The sequence below is a fragment of the Channa argus genome, chromosome 1, assembly GCF_033026475.1.
Source record: "Channa argus isolate prfri chromosome 1, Channa argus male v1.0, whole genome shotgun sequence".
Lineage (NCBI taxonomy): Eukaryota > Metazoa > Chordata > Actinopteri > Anabantiformes > Channidae > Channa > Channa argus.
The window spans coordinates 27945722-27965332 of record NC_090197.1 but is presented as its reverse complement, the minus strand read 5'-3'; the positions used below and the strand labels follow the sequence as shown (position 1 = coordinate 27965332).

The 19611-nt window shown below is 37.7% G+C and overlaps 1 protein-coding gene and 2 pseudogenes across 1 annotated transcript; 2 read left to right on the top strand and 1 right to left on the bottom strand.

Moving 5' to 3' along the window:
• Positions 1–812: 812 nt before the first annotated feature.
• On the bottom strand, positions 813–6661 carry LOC137104525 (G-protein coupled receptor 4-like; annotated as a pseudogene).
• Positions 6662–12907: 6246 nt separating this feature from the next.
• LOC137098027 (G-protein coupled receptor 4-like) lies at positions 12908–14581 on the top strand. The gene is made up of 3 exons (XM_067477788.1): positions 12908–13093; positions 13721–13902; positions 13988–14581. The coding sequence occupies exons 1-3, from the start codon at positions 12908–12910 to the stop codon at positions 14511–14513; spliced, it is 894 nt and encodes a 297-aa protein (XP_067333889.1). The 3' UTR covers positions 14514–14581.
• Positions 14582–16659: 2078 nt separating this feature from the next.
• LOC137130937 (G-protein coupled receptor 4-like) lies at positions 16660–19228 on the top strand (annotated as a pseudogene).
• The last annotated feature ends 383 nt before the right edge of the window (positions 19229–19611 follow it).

Here is a 19611-nt window from a genome sequence, read left to right as displayed (position 1 = left end):
ATTTACCTGCTTTTCTCTCAGAACTTCTTCCTGTTTTCTGTGTTTCTACTGCTAATCCTGATTTTTTCCTCTCTGACTTCTTACACCCTGTGATCGCTGGTAATAAGTTATTTCATGTTGCATCATAGGATTCTGTTTTAGATGTATTAGATTTGGGTTTAGACTGAAGACTGTTGTTCTATCTATTTACTTCTTTTACTTATTTACTTCTTTTCTTACACTTTTAGTTGTTACCCTTCTCCCTGATACATTCACTATTCCCTACAATTTTTAATACCTTTGTTTTTCATGAACAATTCTTCATTTCAATAAACTGCTGCACAATAAAACCCAGCCATGTTTTGCTAATTAAACTTTTTTATTAGAAGATACAGCATTGCATTATGAGCAAATTAATACATTGTTAGTGAACAGAGAAGCTGCTGAGATGACACCACAAAAAATAACAAACCATGGATTGTATTCCTTGTTTCCTCTAAATCCTCTTCACGCATGAAATGATTTTGTTTTTAGGGTTACTCCCTTCAGCCTCGTCTTTAGCAGGTAAAATGCCGTGCAAGGTTTTAAAACTTTCCACTTCTTGCCCCTGATGAACTCCTTTGTGTGTTTTGGGTCATTATCTTGCTGCACGATGAAGGATCTCCCAACCAGTTTGGTTGCATCTTTATTTAAATTGGCAGACAAAATGTTTCTGAAGACATTTGAGTTCATTTTGCTGCTGCCATCATGTGTTACATCATCAATGACGATGAATAAACCATAACATTACCTCCCCTGTCCAAAGCAAAAATAAATAAAAATTGGCGTCACTGTTACAATAATTGTGGAGGGGAGTGAACATGAGTGAGAAAAATATTTCTCCCCTGCTCCATCACCACAGAATTTCCTTCTGTATTGTTTGTGGTGGTTACCTGGTTCTGCAGGTGCTCTCCTGTCCTCCTGCAACAACACATGCAGGCCAGCAGCTTGCCTACAGCACCTTTCCTCATGAAAACATACAGAACCAAGTCTGCAAGAGGGCTGAACTGAGGAAATGATAAGTATAAAGCAGAGTGATCTAGCAAGTTAAATGAATCTCTCAAGACCCAAATGACCCAGGGCAGGAACAGCAGGGTTTAAATTAGCAGCACCAGAACTAAAGTTCCTATAATTTGCCATTTTCTTTAGGAGTAACAGAAATGGCTGATGACAGAGATTTGAGAGTGCCAACCAGACAGAAGATGAACACAGAAAAGGGAAGGAGGAGAAAGATGGAGTGAAAAATTATCATGGACCTAGTCAGTACTACAACAAGGAACTGAATGAAACCTAAGACCCAGACACCAACTGACACAAATATAGAGAACTTGATGTTTCGTTTGAAGCGGTACCACAGTGGACACGCAATGACCAAAAACAGGTGATAAAGAAGGAAGAGAGAGCTAGTGAATGAGGATACACTGATTTCTGCCTTTCATTGTGTTTTTTCATTAGAACTGCTCACACACTTCCTACCTTTCCAGGGCAATACACATCATGAAGCCAACACTGACAACCACGCCCAAGCAGTAGATAGATGTAGAGACAAGGAGAAAGATACATCTCCTTCTTTCTGCCACCCGAACCACAAAGCAACAAATCTGTATGAGGTCAGAGATCAGGAGGTTGATGACAAAGACTGGAGCCACCTGGTTTTGTTGCACCTGTCAGACAGAGACCAACAGCATGTCCGCACTATAAAAGCTATCGGTAAGTGAAACACGTCCATGAAGTCATGCTACATAAATCTTTACATACCAGTGAATAAAGGGAGTATATGGCCAGTAAGCACAGTGGAACGTTGACCACGTTGGTTCTGGTGCTGCTTATTTACACACTGCTGTTCCTGGCAACCATCATATACTTCCTGGCAAAAAAAACTACAGAAACCGTTTTCCTTAATGAGCTGCCATTCACTATGGTTCAGTTCAGTCCTATTGCAGACTCTTTTCTGTATGTTTTGCTTAGGAAAGGAGCTGTAGACAAGGTTTTGGCCTCTGTGTGTTGTTGTAGAATGGAAAGTAATAATATCAACAGATCAACAGAGTTGGTTAATAGTAAATGTTCTGCAGGTGTATAGCACTTTTCTACCTATTGGCACTCAAAGCACTTTACACTGGTTCTTATTCACACACACAATCACACAAACATTCACACACCGATGGGGGAGCTGCCATTCAGCTGGCCAACACTCACCAGGAGCAACTAAGTTGGGGTTCAGTGTTTTGCTCAAAGACACTTTGACATGTGACCAGAGGAGCCAGGGAGCAAACCAATTGGTTTGCGGGATTGGTGGACTGTACCTCCTGCACCAGTCGGATGTTTATTGGTGTTTATAGTCTTACCACAGTAGAAAATTATATATTATCTATATATTTATATAATTTTTTTGAGTAACTGAGCTCAGCATCTTGCTCCTGTATTTCCTGGGAGGGGTCCTATAAAGAAAATACCTAGTAATGGGGCGCCTGTAGCTCAGTTGGCAAGGCAATCATCCACGGACCACAGGGTCAGTGGCTTAATCCCCCTTCCTAGTTACATGTCCAAGTGTCCTTGGGCAAGACACTGAACCTCAAGTTGCTCCCGGTGGGCCAGGTAAGCACCTTGCATGGAAGTGTGTGAATTGGAATCAACATTGTAAAACCACTATATAGGTTTTTACATCTGTAATTTTATTTTGACCTAAGTACAATTTCACCACAGTAATGATACTTCTACACTTTTTCCAGCTCAGTTCATTACAGTTCAGTACATATTTGCAGAAGGTTTGTAACAAACTACAGGACCACAAATAAAAAGAATCTTCCCTTTGCATTTTGCAACACAAACCAAAAAGACAAAAGAAGCCTTCTCATGTATTTAATTTAAACTGTTTCTGCTGTGTACTATGATCTATTACTTACAATTTTCTACCATGTAATATAGTCGGTCTGAATGGAAAATGTTTATGCATTTTATTGTAAAAACAGAAAAATGACCACTTATGATCACTAAAAGTGACACTAACATACTGAAGTGTGTTTAATAAGATCTGTATTTGCCAACAGCCCCCTCAAAAAAACTCGTAAATAATCTGGAGAAGCTTTTAGATTCATTGTAATTAAGTAAACACTCAATGTTTGATGGTTTAATTTATTGTAAATATGATAATGAAACACATCTCTTGTGCCTGATCTTGTGTCTGATTAAATACATTAACACATTAGTTTCACTTCTCCAAATCCTTTCTTATCCTAGAGTTTAAATGTCTTTGATCAAACCAGATGATAAACATTTTTCCAAAATACCATGAATCCTATGACCCCAGTTCCATATAAGCAACATGATCTATGTATATTTACTTATATGTTATGATATATATCTACACATATACATATATCTTATATGTATGAGATTGTGCTACTGAACTGTGCCAGTTTTCTCTGCTCCCTGTTTTCTCTGAGTTTCCCTGTTGGCAGATTAAACTCCAAGTGCGTGACCGACACCATCTTCCCACCGCATTTCCACCTCCATCTTGTTTCAAATACTCTTCAAACCCACAAAGATTTACCCACTGTCTCTCCCCTTTGCCAATATATTGGCTGCCACTGTGTCAGCCTTCCAATTTTTCATTACAGCCTCTTTTACTCGCTCAACACTGTATAACTTGGTTCTGGACCGAGTTTTGTTGGTGGTTCTGACTGGTGGTGTTTTATGTCGTGGTCGATTTGATCATCAGAATATTGATGATGATGTTGACTTGTATCTAAACAGATGTTTCCTCAGTGCTTGTTTACCCACATACTGAGCCACGACCATGCAACACGTTTCTCGTTCCCATAAGCAGAACAAAGTGTCGTATGATAAAGCAGAACCAGTAGTGTATGAGGTGTATGTGCTGCCATATGAGGAGAAATAGATAAACTAATAATCATATTAATACGAAGAAAGAGACTTCACTGGCTGTATTCTCTCCCACTGTGTCTAGTAGGGTCAAAACAGGTAACAATTAAGTGTTGTCAGCTGATCTCCAGTAGCTTCCCTTACCTCTTATCTCTGCTTTATGGCTGATATCAAAATTGTACTTATCTTACAGAGATGGCTACAGCCTTTGACCGTTTCTGTACTGACCCTGGCTGTTTCTCAGTCCAGACTGAACAACAAAAATAAAAGAACTTTCACAGTCCGAGCTTCCAGACTGTGAGACACAACCTAAAGACACCCTGAGGAAATCAGAGTGGCTTAGTCTTTTAAAATACATATTGCTGACTAGCCTTCTATATTATTTACCAAATGTTTTTTCCCTCACTTTCAATCTATACTCTGTAAGGAACTTTAGAACCCCTTGTTTTACAAATGTGCATTATATTAACAAAGATTTTTTTTCTTTTATTATGTTCCACATACAGGTGAATGTAACAGCTTTTTTAGGCTGATAAATGATTCAAATATTTTGTCTGCCTTGCTGTCAACTCCTTGTTACTCAGGACTTGCACACACAGAGGTTGGAATACATTTAAAAAATAGTAGTAGACATAGAAAACATGCACATAACTAATAGTGTAAATGCCAGTCATGACACAAAAGCCACTTCCCTCTGTTCCTTCCTTACCTTATGTCAGACTCTCTACAGACAGGGTAAAGCATTAAGTGGAGAAATGGAGTGTAACTGTTTAGGACTCCAAGCTCGACCTTCAAAATTACTCTATCCCTATCTTTGGCTTTTCATGTTCATTGCTTTCATGTTCTGATGTTGTTCCCAGCCTTATGGTAGCTAACTTTACTTTTAATAATTTACACCTATGGATATATTTTAAGACCACAGGGCCAAGAAAATTCCGTGTAGAAAATCACGTATTTATTTGTCTGCTCGTTTCAAAAGGCAAGGTGCCATAAACATGAGCAGCACTTTGATTATTATTCACCCTACTTATCACAGTGTATCACAGTGTAAACCCTCTGATTAAAGTCAGAACTACTTGTCAGACAGTGGAACACCTTTGCAAACCCACTTCCCCGACAAGTTTGTCGAATTCACTTCCCTCCCCTGATTACTTGCCAAATTACCTCAGACTGTGTGTTTGCAGAGGCAAAACCAGTAGACTCTCAAAGGTAGGATTTATGTTGCTTACTTATTTTACCATATGGACAAATAATAGCTGTAAATGTAACACGTGAACTCGTGATAACACGAGAATCGGGAATGCAAATATTTATGCAAAAGGTGAAAAGCTGTTAAACAGTTTAGTTTCATTTTATCCACATTCATCAGCTCAATGCGAACAGACACAGGGGTGTGTGGCTCTGTGACAAAATGTATAACTAAGATAGTAGCAAAAAACATGTTTCAACAATAAAATGCAAGTAATTGTAAGATTTAATGTGATTACTAAAAATGACAATTTAAACGTGAAAAATGTCTGTGGGACAGTATGATCATTTATTAAATTAGAAAAGAAAACGTTCTCAGACTGCAGTGTGACGGTCCTCTGTTCCATTTCCTGCCTCCCTGACTTTTATTTTTTATTTCCCTGTTTCCACATCCTGCCATGTCTGTTCTGCCACTGTACACTAATCACCACTCGTAATTGTTTTCACCTGTTCTCCTGCATATTTAAACCTGACTTCTGAGGTGACGAAACTGTTTCCTGTGGGGCTCCTGTTTTAGACTGCAAAAATATAAAAATACATATCTTAGAGGGACAAAGATCTGCATCAGATCAGAATCCCTTTATGATTCCTCATGATTAAGTGTGTATAAATAAACAGGGTCAAAAACATCACACTATCTAACTTGGTATTTTGAGTATGCTGACAGCTTGCAGGTGTGATATAATTGTGTTGTTCTAGACTGTGGGATCATCTTGAACTTTATCCAGATCTCAGTAACAGTAAGTTCGGTGCATTAACATAGAAGAGGAAGTACAGATGAGGCTGCAGTGGAAATCTTTAAATAAAAATAAAATCAATTAAAAGTAAAAACAATTTCCTCTGAAATGTAGTGCAGCATCTGAGTAGTATGAAAGAGAAAAACTAAAATTAAGTACAAGTACTTTAAAATATTTCACAAGTATAGTAACTGAGTGAATGTGTTTAGTATATTTCTACCTCTTCCAATCATCCATAAGGTCAACAGTCGACCAAAAACACTCACTAATTTTCGTTTTTATCAAAAAGCAAACCAGGTATAGATTCATATGGCATAAAAATAAAAAAGGATAATCAGAGCCTCAAAGTTTGATAATATACAGAACTTAATCTCATAAGGTTTCTTGAAGTACAGATGACAACATGCAGCAAGGTTCCTTAGCTGAAGAGAAACTCCTGACACTGCAGTTACATTGTATGTGTCTTAACCAGAAACACGTACCGGTAGGGGTACATGTGTCTGGTTGTACATCTAGTACTGTGTGTAAGTGTTGAGAGGTGCAAAGAATGTTCCAGTGTACAGTTTCTTTTTATTTTTACTAATTCCATCACTGTCAGGCTAAAATACTGGTTTACTTCATGATTTGTACTGTACTGTAGTTGTACTGTATTTGTGTAAAAAGCTACAGATGTTACAAACCTTCTCTCTTTTCAGGTTTCCATCTGAAGAATTGAACATTTTTACATCAACACCCAACAGGGCAATAGTTTTGGTTACAGCAACAAAACCAGCCATGTTGATAGTAATGTTGAACTGACAATGGACATCACCTACGTCTTGACGTGCATTATCATTTCTGTCGGCCTTCCTTTGACCCTGATGGCCTGTTACATTTGCTTTTCAATCTTAGTGCTTCAGCACATCTAAATTAAAGTAAAATTATACATCCTATAATTACAGTTACATATTTTTTTTTAATCATTGGATTGGTAGAGGACCTCATGCCCAAACAAAGACCTAAACCCTCTCTTTACCAGTATGTATTTCTTTTTACTCAAGCTCAGACCTCTGGCTGATTTGTTTATGTATGTTTTCCTCAGGAAAGGGGCAGTAAACAAGCTTTTGGCAATTTTGTGTTGTTACAGAACAAACCACAGCAATATCAGCAGATCAACAATGAATGATGGAAACACAGTAAGTTCCATGTAGGCATAGAATGAAAAAGTGAGAAACAAGTACTAGAAATGTGGCCCAACCCATCCTATTGTGTGAGTGACAGAAGTTGGTCAACAATACACAGAACTACTAAACATATATATACCATACAGTATATTGATGTAAACTGAAATTTATACATTTAACTGAAGCCCCAACAGCCCATTCCCATCCCCAGCTCTGCAGTGCTGGTCCAAGCCCGGTAGAAATTGGGGAGGGTTGCGTCAGGAAGGGCATCCGTCGTTATAAACTGTGCCAAATCCTCATGCGGACAATGATCCACTGTGGAGACCCTGAACTCACAGGATAAGCTGAAAGGACAAATAAATAAAATAATAATAATATGTCGGATTTGAGGAAGTGAAGAATATATTTTATTTAGCCACCTTGACATTTTAGGATTTCATTGATTATAATTTGGCATTTTCTGCACATAACACACACGACTTGATTTTCTAAAAAAAAAAGAAAAAAGCATGCCTTAAATTGTAAAAGCCATTGTGAAAAGATTACATCTCTCATCATCATCACCTTGGAATAAAGTCTCTTCCCCACTGTTGCTGTCACAGATGCTCATATTCTTAATTTAATTTAATTTTTTAATTTGCATTCTTTAATCTGCATTTGATAATGGGACCTGATTAATTTTAAGAACAATAAACTTGTGTTTTCAGTAGAGATACTGACATAATTGTTTTTTCCCCTAAATATAGTGGGGAAAAAACAAAAAACATAAAAGAAGATGGGCTAAGGGACTTTCTCCCTGTGACTGCTGTACATATAATTCATCCAAATGCCTGTTGTATTTACATATTTTCTTCAGTTACTGTATGATTGTAATTCATACTACAAATTATAAGCATAAAAAGAATATAAATACACAAACATTTGCAAATAGCAGTTTATGATACTATTAGATTGCCTAATTTGTTAATGACTCACATCCATATTTCTGGATAAGGGCATCAATAACCCATGAATAATTTAACTTATTAAAAGGAGGCTCCATGGAAGAATTCATGTTTGATCACTAGATGGAGACATGGAGCTGCAAACTGTACAGGACAGTGGTTAATGGTTTGTTGTAATGTGGATCTGCATCAACACTGATATGAAGTTCATATGGTCATATATTGTGATACCTACAGAGAGTAGTTACTTAAAGGATGTTTGTTGGGTTTTCCCTAACAATCTGTAAAGTCTTGACCTTATTATGTAAAATGCATTTAAAAGATTTTATTGTCATTTAGCGCTATAAATATAGTATAATGAGAACTCGGTCCCACAGTCCCTGTCTCGTCTCAAACTGCACACAGAAGAACCTCAGACACACTGTCTTGTTTGTGTAGGTGGAAAAATGTCTGTGGTTAAGATCTGTTTTAAGACGACTGATGAGGACTAAGGTAAAGTTGAATACAAACCCTGCTGTGGTAAAGTCCTCAGATACTAACAGTCATACTCATAAAAGTTAACTCCTCTTGATGTCATTCTTGGTTTATGTAATGTAGTCTCTATAGGTATTTACATTTATATTTAGTCATTTAACAGACGTTTTTATCCAAAGCGAGTTACACGTGAGGTACAAGGCAGCCAAAATCTAAGTCAAGGAGAAAACATCAAAGCAAAGTCCTATGAGAAAGTGTTTACATTTCACCAGATGCAAGAAAGAACAGAAAGATATAATATAAATCCACCAATCCCGCAGTTGTTCGTTCGATCCCCTGCTACTCCGGTCACAAGTGTCCTTGAGCAAGACACAAACACCGAACCCCAATTTAGTTGCTCCCAGTGAGTGTTGGCCAGCTGCATAGCAGCTCCCCCATCTTTGTGAGTGTGTGTGATTGGGTGAATAAGAAGCAGTGTAAAGCGCTTTGAGTGCCAATAGGTAGAAAAGTACTATATCACATTGTTTCCACTTTACTAATCACTGGTAATCAGTTCCACCTGCACTCATGACTTTGCTTAAATACCTCCTCAGTTCCCTCACCAAGCTGCCAGATTGTCTGCTTTATCACCTTGACTCTCCTGCCTACATGAGAGTTCATCGTTGCTATCCACAGTTCGGATCAGGCTACGTTTGTTGACCTGACTCTGCCTGCCGCTCTGTGTTAGTGAGTAACAGCTCCCTATAGACTCTCTCTGTTGCCAACTATATAAATTACGCTAAGGATTATGAGTCGTGCTAAATGCCCGTAAAGAATCAAGTTTCATCACGGGCCCTCGCAACCATGAATGCCATGCCCATGTTTTGATTCACACCATGCCTGTGTTTGCCAATCCATGTGATTACCTGCCTGTGAAGCTCAGACCAAAGTTTGACTACGTCATGAATAACACTGATTATTGAATCAAGCGTCACAGACTTCTTCAGTGTTACCAAGTATATATATTCACTGAAATGGATTTTGGAGTTGTTAAATATGGTGTCACCAAAGGGATTTTGAAGGTTTTGAATATTGTGTCACTAAGACGAGTTTAGAGTTCTTATCACGTCAGGGATTGGAGACCCACCACGGCTACATTCCACGCACACACTACCAGGACCAAACTCCACTCTTTCCCGTAAGATCATTACCTCCCTTCCAGACTCAGCTCATCTCCTCACACACTGTAGTAAGTCTTTCCTTTTGTTTAGACTCCAATTCCCACAAGTCAGTTAAGTACTCATCTTTGTGTCCTCCCTCGTAGACTGGAGATCAGCGCCACCTAGTCGGAGGGCTAACCACATCATCATCCTGCCTTACCAACAATAACACTCTATTATAAACTTTATTAAAACTGAGAAGTTGTGTCAAGCACCTTATTGGGTCAGACCACACTGCCATTTGGTTCTTTGGCAGAAAGGTTCCCGGTGCATAAATAGAAATCAAGTTGATATTAAATAATGGATTGGCTGAGTGTATTTTATCGTTCAATTAACTTTAATTTCAAATCAAATATTAAATATAGAGACAGAAACTCCAATGTTTTTCAGGGCAGCTCAGGTCTTGTTCCAGTCCAGTCTCCAACAATTTGCATTTAATTAGGTTAAACAATTTTTATTGCAATTGTTTTCCCTTATTTATGTGCTCTCCACCTGAAGTTTTTAGATCCCCAATAACATAACTTAAGACGAGTCGTTTTACATTCTGTTTAGTTTTCTTTGAAACTAAAGTGTCACTGTAATACTGACTAAATGCAGAACACAGTGTGAGTAAAATGAAAAATACTTGGGTCATAGTGTCTGATTCTGTTTGCAGCCAAAATTCTCCAGATGAATAAGATAGATAGAAACATTAGTCAGCATGACTAATGTGACATTTGGTTGCCTGTTACTCAACTTCACCGAGTCGCTGTTAACCATCTTCTGTTTGTGCTGATTGTATGACTGCACACAGTAGAAGCTCAAATAGTTGTTACAACAGAATGAGATTAAAAATTATGCAGTGTCACTTACAGAACAGAGTAAAAATCCTGGAGAGCAGCTAGTGAAGCAGGAGACATGTAACTGTTAGAACCATCAATTATACATTTAATTTAATGCAAAGGCCTGAAACTGCAGATACTTATGGTGTCACACTAGTTAAGGGCAACTTCTCTCATATAGTAACAATTGTTATGGTTGCTAATAATTTATTTTTACTGCTTAGAAGATATGAATTTCAGGGTCTTAGTAAGATTAGTAATTAATTAATTAGTAATTAGTAAGATTAGAGCCTTCATCTAGTCAATCTAGCTAAGCCACACACAGCAGTGGTGGATGGCCAGGGTGGCCATTAACACCCCACACAGCTCAGTATTTTGGGTCAATCATTAAAGTTTCAAGCAAAACAATTTCTGCACTGCCTGCCCACAGTTTTACTGGAGACTCATTTAAAAGGGGGACTCAATTGGTTGTAGTGCCCTTCCCACACCCACTATGGTGTAGTCTACAAAACACCATCTAGCTGAGATCTGCTTCTGTGGGGTAAAATCTAAGTCACTTTCAGCCGTAAAAACAGCAAAAGACATTTTAGTGATGTTTAATAATTGGATCTATTTTGGGTTTGTCTTTAGAACTACAGGATTTTTATAAAGTTGATTAATTAGGTTGATATATTCAGTCTCTCCTCTGAGCATGTCCATACCACCTCAATCTGGCCTTTATCTCCAACACATCTAACATGAGCTGTCCCTCTGACGTATTCATCCCTGATCTTGTTAATCCTCATCACTCCTAAAGAGAATCTAAACATCTTAAGCTCTGCTACCTCCAGCTCTGCCTCCTGTCTTTTCTTCAGTGCCACTGTCTCTAAGCAGAACAACATCTCTGATCTCACCACCGTCTTGAACCTCTTTCCTTTCATTCTCACTGATACTCTTTTATCACACAACCCACCTGACATATTTCTCCACCTGCTCGAACCTGCTTGCACAACAGACCATGAGTAGTTATACCACAGCTTGACCACAGCTCGAGTGTGTCTATTTTTTCTCTTAACAAATTATCAGGTCCTGTACCAAAGTTTTTCTCAGCAAAAAGCAGCGTAAATATTAGTGAGAACAGATTACATTTCCCACGGCTTCACAATAAGAGCCACCTAGTGTTTTGAATAATTATAAAATTTTATAAATAATTATGAAAGTGAAGGCAAACTTCTTTTATGAATTTCCTATGACATCAAATATGACAAAAATTAAAGGGTTAAAACATAGGGAGGCCTGGTGGATCAGTGGCGGAGCATTGGGCGGGGATGCAGAAGGCAGCAGGTTTGAATCCCAACTCAAAAGGTGTAGCACCGCCCAGCAACAAAGGGAAGTCACCAGCAACCTTGGTGACTCCTGAAACAAGCTGAAAAGCTGATTTGTTAGAATAAAGCATAACGTGTGATTTTTTAATAGTATAAACTCCAAAATGATCAGACTCACTCATTTCCAAAAAGCACTTCTGCTTTTTTGAAAACAGTGTTCATTTTTAGCTCCTAACTTAATAAGCTCTCTCATTTCCTGAGCAGTCACTAGAACTTTTTAAAAACGTTCGCTTTCTCAAAAGACTTGCAACCGACCTTCTCTGGGAAACTGGTTCATTTTATCACTGGTTTTCATAAATAAATGGCTGGTGATTCCTGTTGCCTTTTTTTTTTTTTGCTGAGTTTCATTTGAACTCTCCATTACTCAATCTTCAATGGAAGTAAGTGTAAAATGTAAATGTACTTCCCTCTTTCTTAGAAAAAATTGTTTATGTTGAAGTAGTTTCTACATTACTGCAGACTGTGTAAAGAAAAGTAGTGGACTCTAATAAAGGAAGCAGAGTCTCTGGTCCTCCATCCTTCAAAGATAAGGTTAGTTTTGCATTACTTAAATTATTATATGGATGATCTAAAACTTAAAAAAATCTAAATGTATTGACAAATGAGGGTCAAACAGGAATATGAATAACTTGGGATTGTGCTACTACACTACAGTCAAACCTGTACATTTTTGTTTATTTTGTCCACAAACTTTCTCTTAAAGTAAAATATCAGAGGTAACAAAAATCTGCCTATTTGACTGAATAGACCTAAATAAAGATATTACATAAAATATACAAAATAAAGATTACCAGATGGAGAATGTTCTTTAGGAGTAATTTTAGAGCCCTTGTACTTTACTGTAGTTTTTCCATTTTTGGCTAATTTTAAATTAAGTCCTTTTAGCCAAAAGTGTTTTTTGAAGGGGACAACGGCTAACAAAGGTCCTTAGCTGGAATCAATCTGGGGTCAGTAAATTCTGCCATCCTATTTTTTAATCTTTCTAATGGATTTTCATGCACTGTCCTGGTAAAATATTGGTTCACTCTTTTTCTCTTTTCAGGTTTCACTCTGAAGAATGAACCCACACAGTAACATCACCTTGAACGATAGCTATGATTACTACTATAACTCATGTGACTACAACAGCACTGATGACTATGAAATTGGATCATCAGTGGACTTCTTTTATGTTTTGACATGGATTATCATTTCTGTCGGCTTTCCTTTGACCCTGATGGCCATCTATGCTGTTTTTTCTCTGGTGTGTACATCATGACGGAGGCTTAATGTCCAAAACATAATTATTTGGACTGTTAGATGTTTGTTTTTCCATCTTAGTGCGTCAGCACATTTAAGTTCAAGTAATATAATACACTTTGATTACCAAGAATTAAGTGTTAGCTTTAATTTGTTTAAATTAAAATAAAAAAACTGCCAAATATACTTAATACAGATATATTTGATAGTAGATGTACTTGGCCTTAACAGCCTTTACCATCAGGCTTTGTCTCTGCTTTTTCCTGCTGCTTTAGTTGATCATTCTATTAACAAGACGGACAGGGAATTCCAGGGAATATCTTTATTCAAGTAAAATGACAGAGTATCAATATTTACCAGTGCTTAAGTTAATCCTATCAATGAAATTACTTCCCTGTTTTTCTCTTGTCTTCGATGTTTCTTGTTAACCGTTACCTAGGAGAAAATAACTTTCTTGCCGTAGCTTTCTTTAACCTAAATGTGCTGTGTTCATTGCTTTCATTCAGGAAGAGAACTGTTACTTTCTCCAAGTACTTATGTCAGTTCTGTGAGCTGTTATTTTAGTTAATGTCCGTGTACTCATTATCCGTGTACTACATCTGCTTTGTCCACTTTACCAATGGTTTTACAGGTGCGAAAGGATCATGTTGCTCCGATCTACGTCATCAACCTTCTCATTTCTGACCTCATGCAGTTCTGCTGCATGATTGCCGACATGGTACAATATTTGCAAGCCTATAAAATCTTTTTTTATATACACCTCACTGGTCTGATGGCCAGTGTTTGTTTCATGGTCTGCATCGCCCTAGAAAGGTACTGAATGTGTGTAGCTGATCATTGTAATACTAGATAATTCTGATTCAGATTAAAGATCTTTTATGTCTCTCATGCGTTACAGGTACTTGGTCATTGCCTGGCCACTGTGGTACCGTCACAGAAGAACAATCAAGATCTCTGTGGTGGTCTGTTTTGTGGTCTGGGCCATTCCTGTTACCTACACCTTCCTTGGCCTTTTCTGGAATGATGAACTTTTTTTGTTTGGCATCTTCCTCCTCCTTCCGTTTCCCCTGCTCATCTTCTTCTTGGGTGCAACCATTAAAGCTCTGTCTGCAGCCATCAGTGTCCCCTCTGAAGAAAAACTACGAATTGTGGGGCTTTTGGTCCTGGTGCTCCTTATTTACACATTGCTGTTCTTGCCCAGTGCCATTTTGGCCCTGGCAGGAAACTCCCACAATAACTTTGTCTTTATCAATGTGTCTTTTCTTTTAGTCAAGCTCAGTCCCCTGGCTGATTTGTTCATGTATGTTTTTCTCAGGAAAGGGGCTGTAAACAAGCTTTTGGCCTCTGTGTGTTGTTGCAGAACAGACCACAGTGATATCAGCAGATCAACAATGAATGATAAAAACACAGTCAGCTCCCTGTAGACAGAGAATGAAAAATTTTGGAATAAAAAATAGAATAATAAATGTAATCAAATAAATACTTTCTTCTACCGATCCAGTCTGTAATAGTACAACTAACAGTAGAGAAAAGGATGCAATGGTTTAATTTGTGCTGTTGAGGTACAAGTTGTTACAGGGAACAGTTGTCTAGCTAACTTTTCAAATACATCTAATCAAATTGAACCATGATGTCCTGTATCCATAAAAATGTTTATTAGCAACAGTGAAATTTTATAACAGTGGAACATTACATGGACACAGTGTTAGTAGTGTTAGTGGTAATAGTATTAAACATTGTGCAATTGTGTAGTGTATTGAAATATTTCTCTACATTATCTCAAATTATTTTTAATGCGACTGAAGAAGTTCTCAAACTTGTATTTATTTTTATCGTTTTAACACTTTAACTATTCTATCGTTTGCACGTGTGCTCATATGTACAAAGCCCATTTCCATTTGCCCCGTTTTCTAAAATGCAGTAAAAACTTAAATCTGTGATTTGTTGTTTTTGAGTGCATTCAGTTCCTAAACCTTCATTAAAGAAAATGGTGATTTAACATAGTGGGAAACATGTCTCTGTCTGAAACCTTTTTGGGTGTGTTACAGACATCACGGATCTTAATCAGAACTGCTTGTTGGCAAAATAACTTTTGGAATTCCTAAGAGTCACAAAAGCTATTTTCTTTTCTTTTTTGTGAAAGCTCCTGCATGCCACGACTTGCCACATTGCTACAGAGTGTGTTTTAGCAAAGGAGAAAGCAGTAGAGTCTGTTACCAGTTACCTTCACTTTCAGCTACTCCCACAAATTCCCTTAAAAAACTGTAACTGAAAATACATTAATTTACATTATAATATAGTTAAACTTATAAGAAGTGTTTTCAATTTAAAAACTATGGTAGAAAGGACAATATGTAGAAGAAAATGACAATGCTAGAGTCAGCTACCAGCAACTTTGTGCAGATGAGTCAAGCGACACCCAACTTATTATCTGGTTATTTTAGGCTTTTAAGGTGTGATGCGACCATGTTGTTACAGACTTTGGCATCTACAGTGGAAATGTGGGTGATTTAAGGAACGGGGGAGGGAGGCATTAAAGATCGTTGGAGTAAAAATATATTTCACCCTGAAACTTTGTGTAGTAAAATAATTGAGTACCATAAATGAGAAATACTCAAATTAAGTTAGTTTACTAAATGTTTACTAAGTACAGTAACAGAGTAAATGTGTGTAGTCCGTTTCCTTCTCTGCCAGTTCTTCAACACCTTAACAATCAACACTAAAAATATGCTGGCTGCAAGATGAGGATGACATGAAAGTCTGTGGCACTGTGACTGCAAGTGAAGTAGTTCACAGTTCCAAATCCTGCACTGGTTGATAACGTTCTCTGATATCAGATGCTAGAAAAAGTCATTTCTGTTTTAGTTACAGGAGCAGTTTTGGGCGTTTCAAATAACTAACCTACACTCTGTACAGTCTCTAAACACCTCATATACATATCCAGTGAATGATGCTAGAATGAGGCAGAGCTTGCGGCTTAATGCATGTTCACATTAGAAGAGAAAAATGGATTACACATGTGCTGCACCACTCTGAATTGTTGGCTGCAACCAGAGGTCAAAGTTAATGACCTTTGACCCACAATGCACTGACTGCTGTAATTCCTTTTCCCACAATGATTTGACCACAGCTTGACAACATAGAGACCAATGGAGTGAACGAAGTCTCTTCTGCTCATGTTCAGCCTGCTTGAGAACAAAGCTCATGTTTTTAAATTGTTATTATTTTTAGTTTACTTTTCATTCAAAAAATGAGCATCTTCACTTGTTATTCATGCAGGGATTAGGCACTACATTATGACCACCTGTGAAATTTAATACAATCCAGTACAGCAGTTCTGCCATGAATTCTACTTTTAAAAGGTTTTAATTTCAAATTTTTTAGGTTGAAACTGTCAGAAAGGTGATAATATATATACAAAACACTAGGGGTTTGTGGGGTTTTGATTCTAATGGATTTTCATTTAATGTTGGTTTATTCTTGATGTGCTGTAGATGTATGTGAAACACAACTGCAGAGTAAAATCACTGAACACTGATGTTAACCTAAAGTTTCTCCATCTGCAGGCTTCACTCTGAAGAATGGCTCTCAGCTCCTTTAACAACACATCCACACAGTGCAATGGCAGCAACACTGTTTATAACAAAAAAATTCGACATGTGGTGACGTGTAATTATTTCTATTGGTCTTCCTTTGACTCTTGTTGCCATCTACGCCGTTTATTCTCTGGTAGGTGACAGAAATTCCCAATCCGAACTACAAATGTGCAGACATATTTTAAACTTTGAGGCTCTGTACATCAGCCCATTCAATACAAAACAAAATAATGGATAATGATTTTACATCAGTATTGAAGGAACCACATGGCAGATATACAGAGTCCATTTACACCATTAACATTAGTGCCCTGTAAAGCTACAAAAGTAATTGCACAGGCAATGAATGTTTCTTGTGTGTTGTTTCAGCTTTGCACAAAACAGTTCACATATGTTTAAGAGTTGAGTTGCAATTAAGACTGAAATGGAGTTTTCTGCTAATGCAACAAAAAATAATTAGGATCCAACCAAATCCATGAACCTAATAAATTAGACACGGCAGTAGTGCTGTTGTGACTTGATTTGTATAGTATAAAAATTTACAAAGATTCAGACAGAACTGGTTTAATATGCAGCATTTATTGCTGCACTTCACAACCAAACCAAACAGAACAGGTGCATTTACAGTGCATTAACACACTTTCCACTACTGCTAAAACTACTGCTTTTTACTCCCTAGCATAACCATAAGGGGGCAAGGAGTGTTCTTCTATATCTACTGCTTCACAGTTACCGTTTGATCAAATCACTCACAGGCATCACCTGCTGGTGACAGATGTACAGTACATCTACAACGTCTGTACTTTATGAAATACACCATTAACACTTGATATGCTGAATTAATTATAAACAAGTTGTCCTCTGAAGAAAAACTAAAAAATGCACTTCTTTCATTAACTACCAATAAACAAATAAGTCTGCACTTCAAATAAGGATGTAATGAAGTGAATATAGATTTTTTTTAAACTCTGGGACACACTATAAACAAAATAAAATTGTTCACTTTGTGAATTGCCAAAATGCAGTTTCCATTATTTTATTTAAAACTGAATGTGCTTTTGGTAATCCTATAGTTTTTAATGATAACATTGTTTTAAGGATGCTGAGGTTGGAGCTGCCAGGCAGGAGGTATACAGGAAGACCAAAGAGGAGATTTATGGATGTAGTGAGAGAAGACATGAAGTTAGTTGGTGTGAGAGAAGACGATGCAGAGGACAGGGTTAGATGGAGGCACATGATTCGCTGTGTCGACTCCTGAAAGGGAACAGCCCAAAGGAAAAGAAGAAAAAGACTTACTTATTGCAGCACAAACAAAACCTTTACCTATGTCAACATCTGTCTTCCTACTTTTTGAACAATACTTCCAGAAATACATATAATGAGAGAGTTGATCACACATGTCTGACCCAAGAGTGCAAACACTTAGTAAGTCAGTGATTGTTCAGCGTGTGTGATGTTTATGACACTACCCATAAGAAGTTAATGAAAATAAATAAATGCTTCCGACTTCAATATTTGAGCAGAGCAAGATAATGAACTGTGTTTGGGAGGAGAAACAGAAGACATGTTTACTGGGGCTCTGTTTACTTTGAACAGTGTTGTCTTGCAGGTGCAGAAGAACAATGTTGCTCCAATCTACGCCATCAACCTTCTCATTTCTGACCTCATTCAGTTCTGCTGCATGATCATCAGGGAGACAGGAGCTGTTAAGTCCACTGTTGGTTTAGTCTACATCTTTGGTCTGATGGCCAGTGTTGGCTTCATGGTGTGCATCGCCCTGGAAAGGTCCTATAGTTACAATTTGTCGGAAAAAATTTTCTACTAGATAATTCTGTTGCCATCTTTTACTGTCCATGTCTCTGTTGTGTTACAGGTACTTGGTCATCGCCTGGCCACTGTGGTACGGTCGCAGGCGAACAATCAGGATCTCTCTGGTGGTCTGTGTTGTGGTTTGGACCCTTTCACTGATCTATTTGCTTCTAGCTGTTTTTTGGGTGGGTTTTAAAAGTTTCAGACATACCTTCCTTGGAATCTTCCTCCTCCTTCCATTTCCCCTCCTCATATTGTTCCTGGCTGCTACCATTAAAGCTCTGTCTGCCGCCATCAGTGTCCCCACTGAAGAAAAGCGTCGAATCATTGGACTTTTGGTCCTTGTGGTGCTCATTTACACGCTGCTGTTCCTGCCCAGCATCATTAGGTACCTGGTGCAGAACAGCAGATGTCCAGACTTTGTTAATCTGTCTTTTATTTTACTCAGGTTGAGTCCTCTGGCTGATTTGTTTATGTATGTTTTCCTGAGGAAAGGGGCTGTAAACAAGCTTTTGGCCTCTGTGTGTTGCAGAACAAACAGCACTGATAGCAGCAGATCAACAGTGAATGATGGAAACACAGTCAGCTCCATATTGTCTTAGTGGGTGGGGCTTGAATTCGAGTGCACTATATTAAGAGATGGTTCTGATGTTTTGGCCGCCTCATTGAATTCACTAACCATGACCTCAAATACAAAAACTGGGCATTTAGAACCTTGTAAGTTGGCAGAGCTGCTGTATTAGATTGTACAAGGTTTGCTACAATTTAAATTGTTTCTATTGCTGAGTTAAAAAAAGAAGATTGTCAGTTGCCTATTTCTTACCAGGCATTAAATGTGAAGCAGCCTCCCACAGAAGTGAACATTTTACACATGTTATTTTACTTCTTCACTTTTCTAATTCCTCTTTCATCCAGGAGTTTAAATATTTTTGTTCAAACAGCAAGAGAAAGATTTTTCCAAAATACAGTGACGTACATCAAGTTGTTTTTAAAACTCTTATTCACAATATATGTTTAGATCAAATGGGCAAATTTCACGTGATTCAATTTTAATGTGGAAGAAATGGTGTGTAAAGTCTCATAGACAAAATGACAAATTTTGGTCAGGGTGTATTTA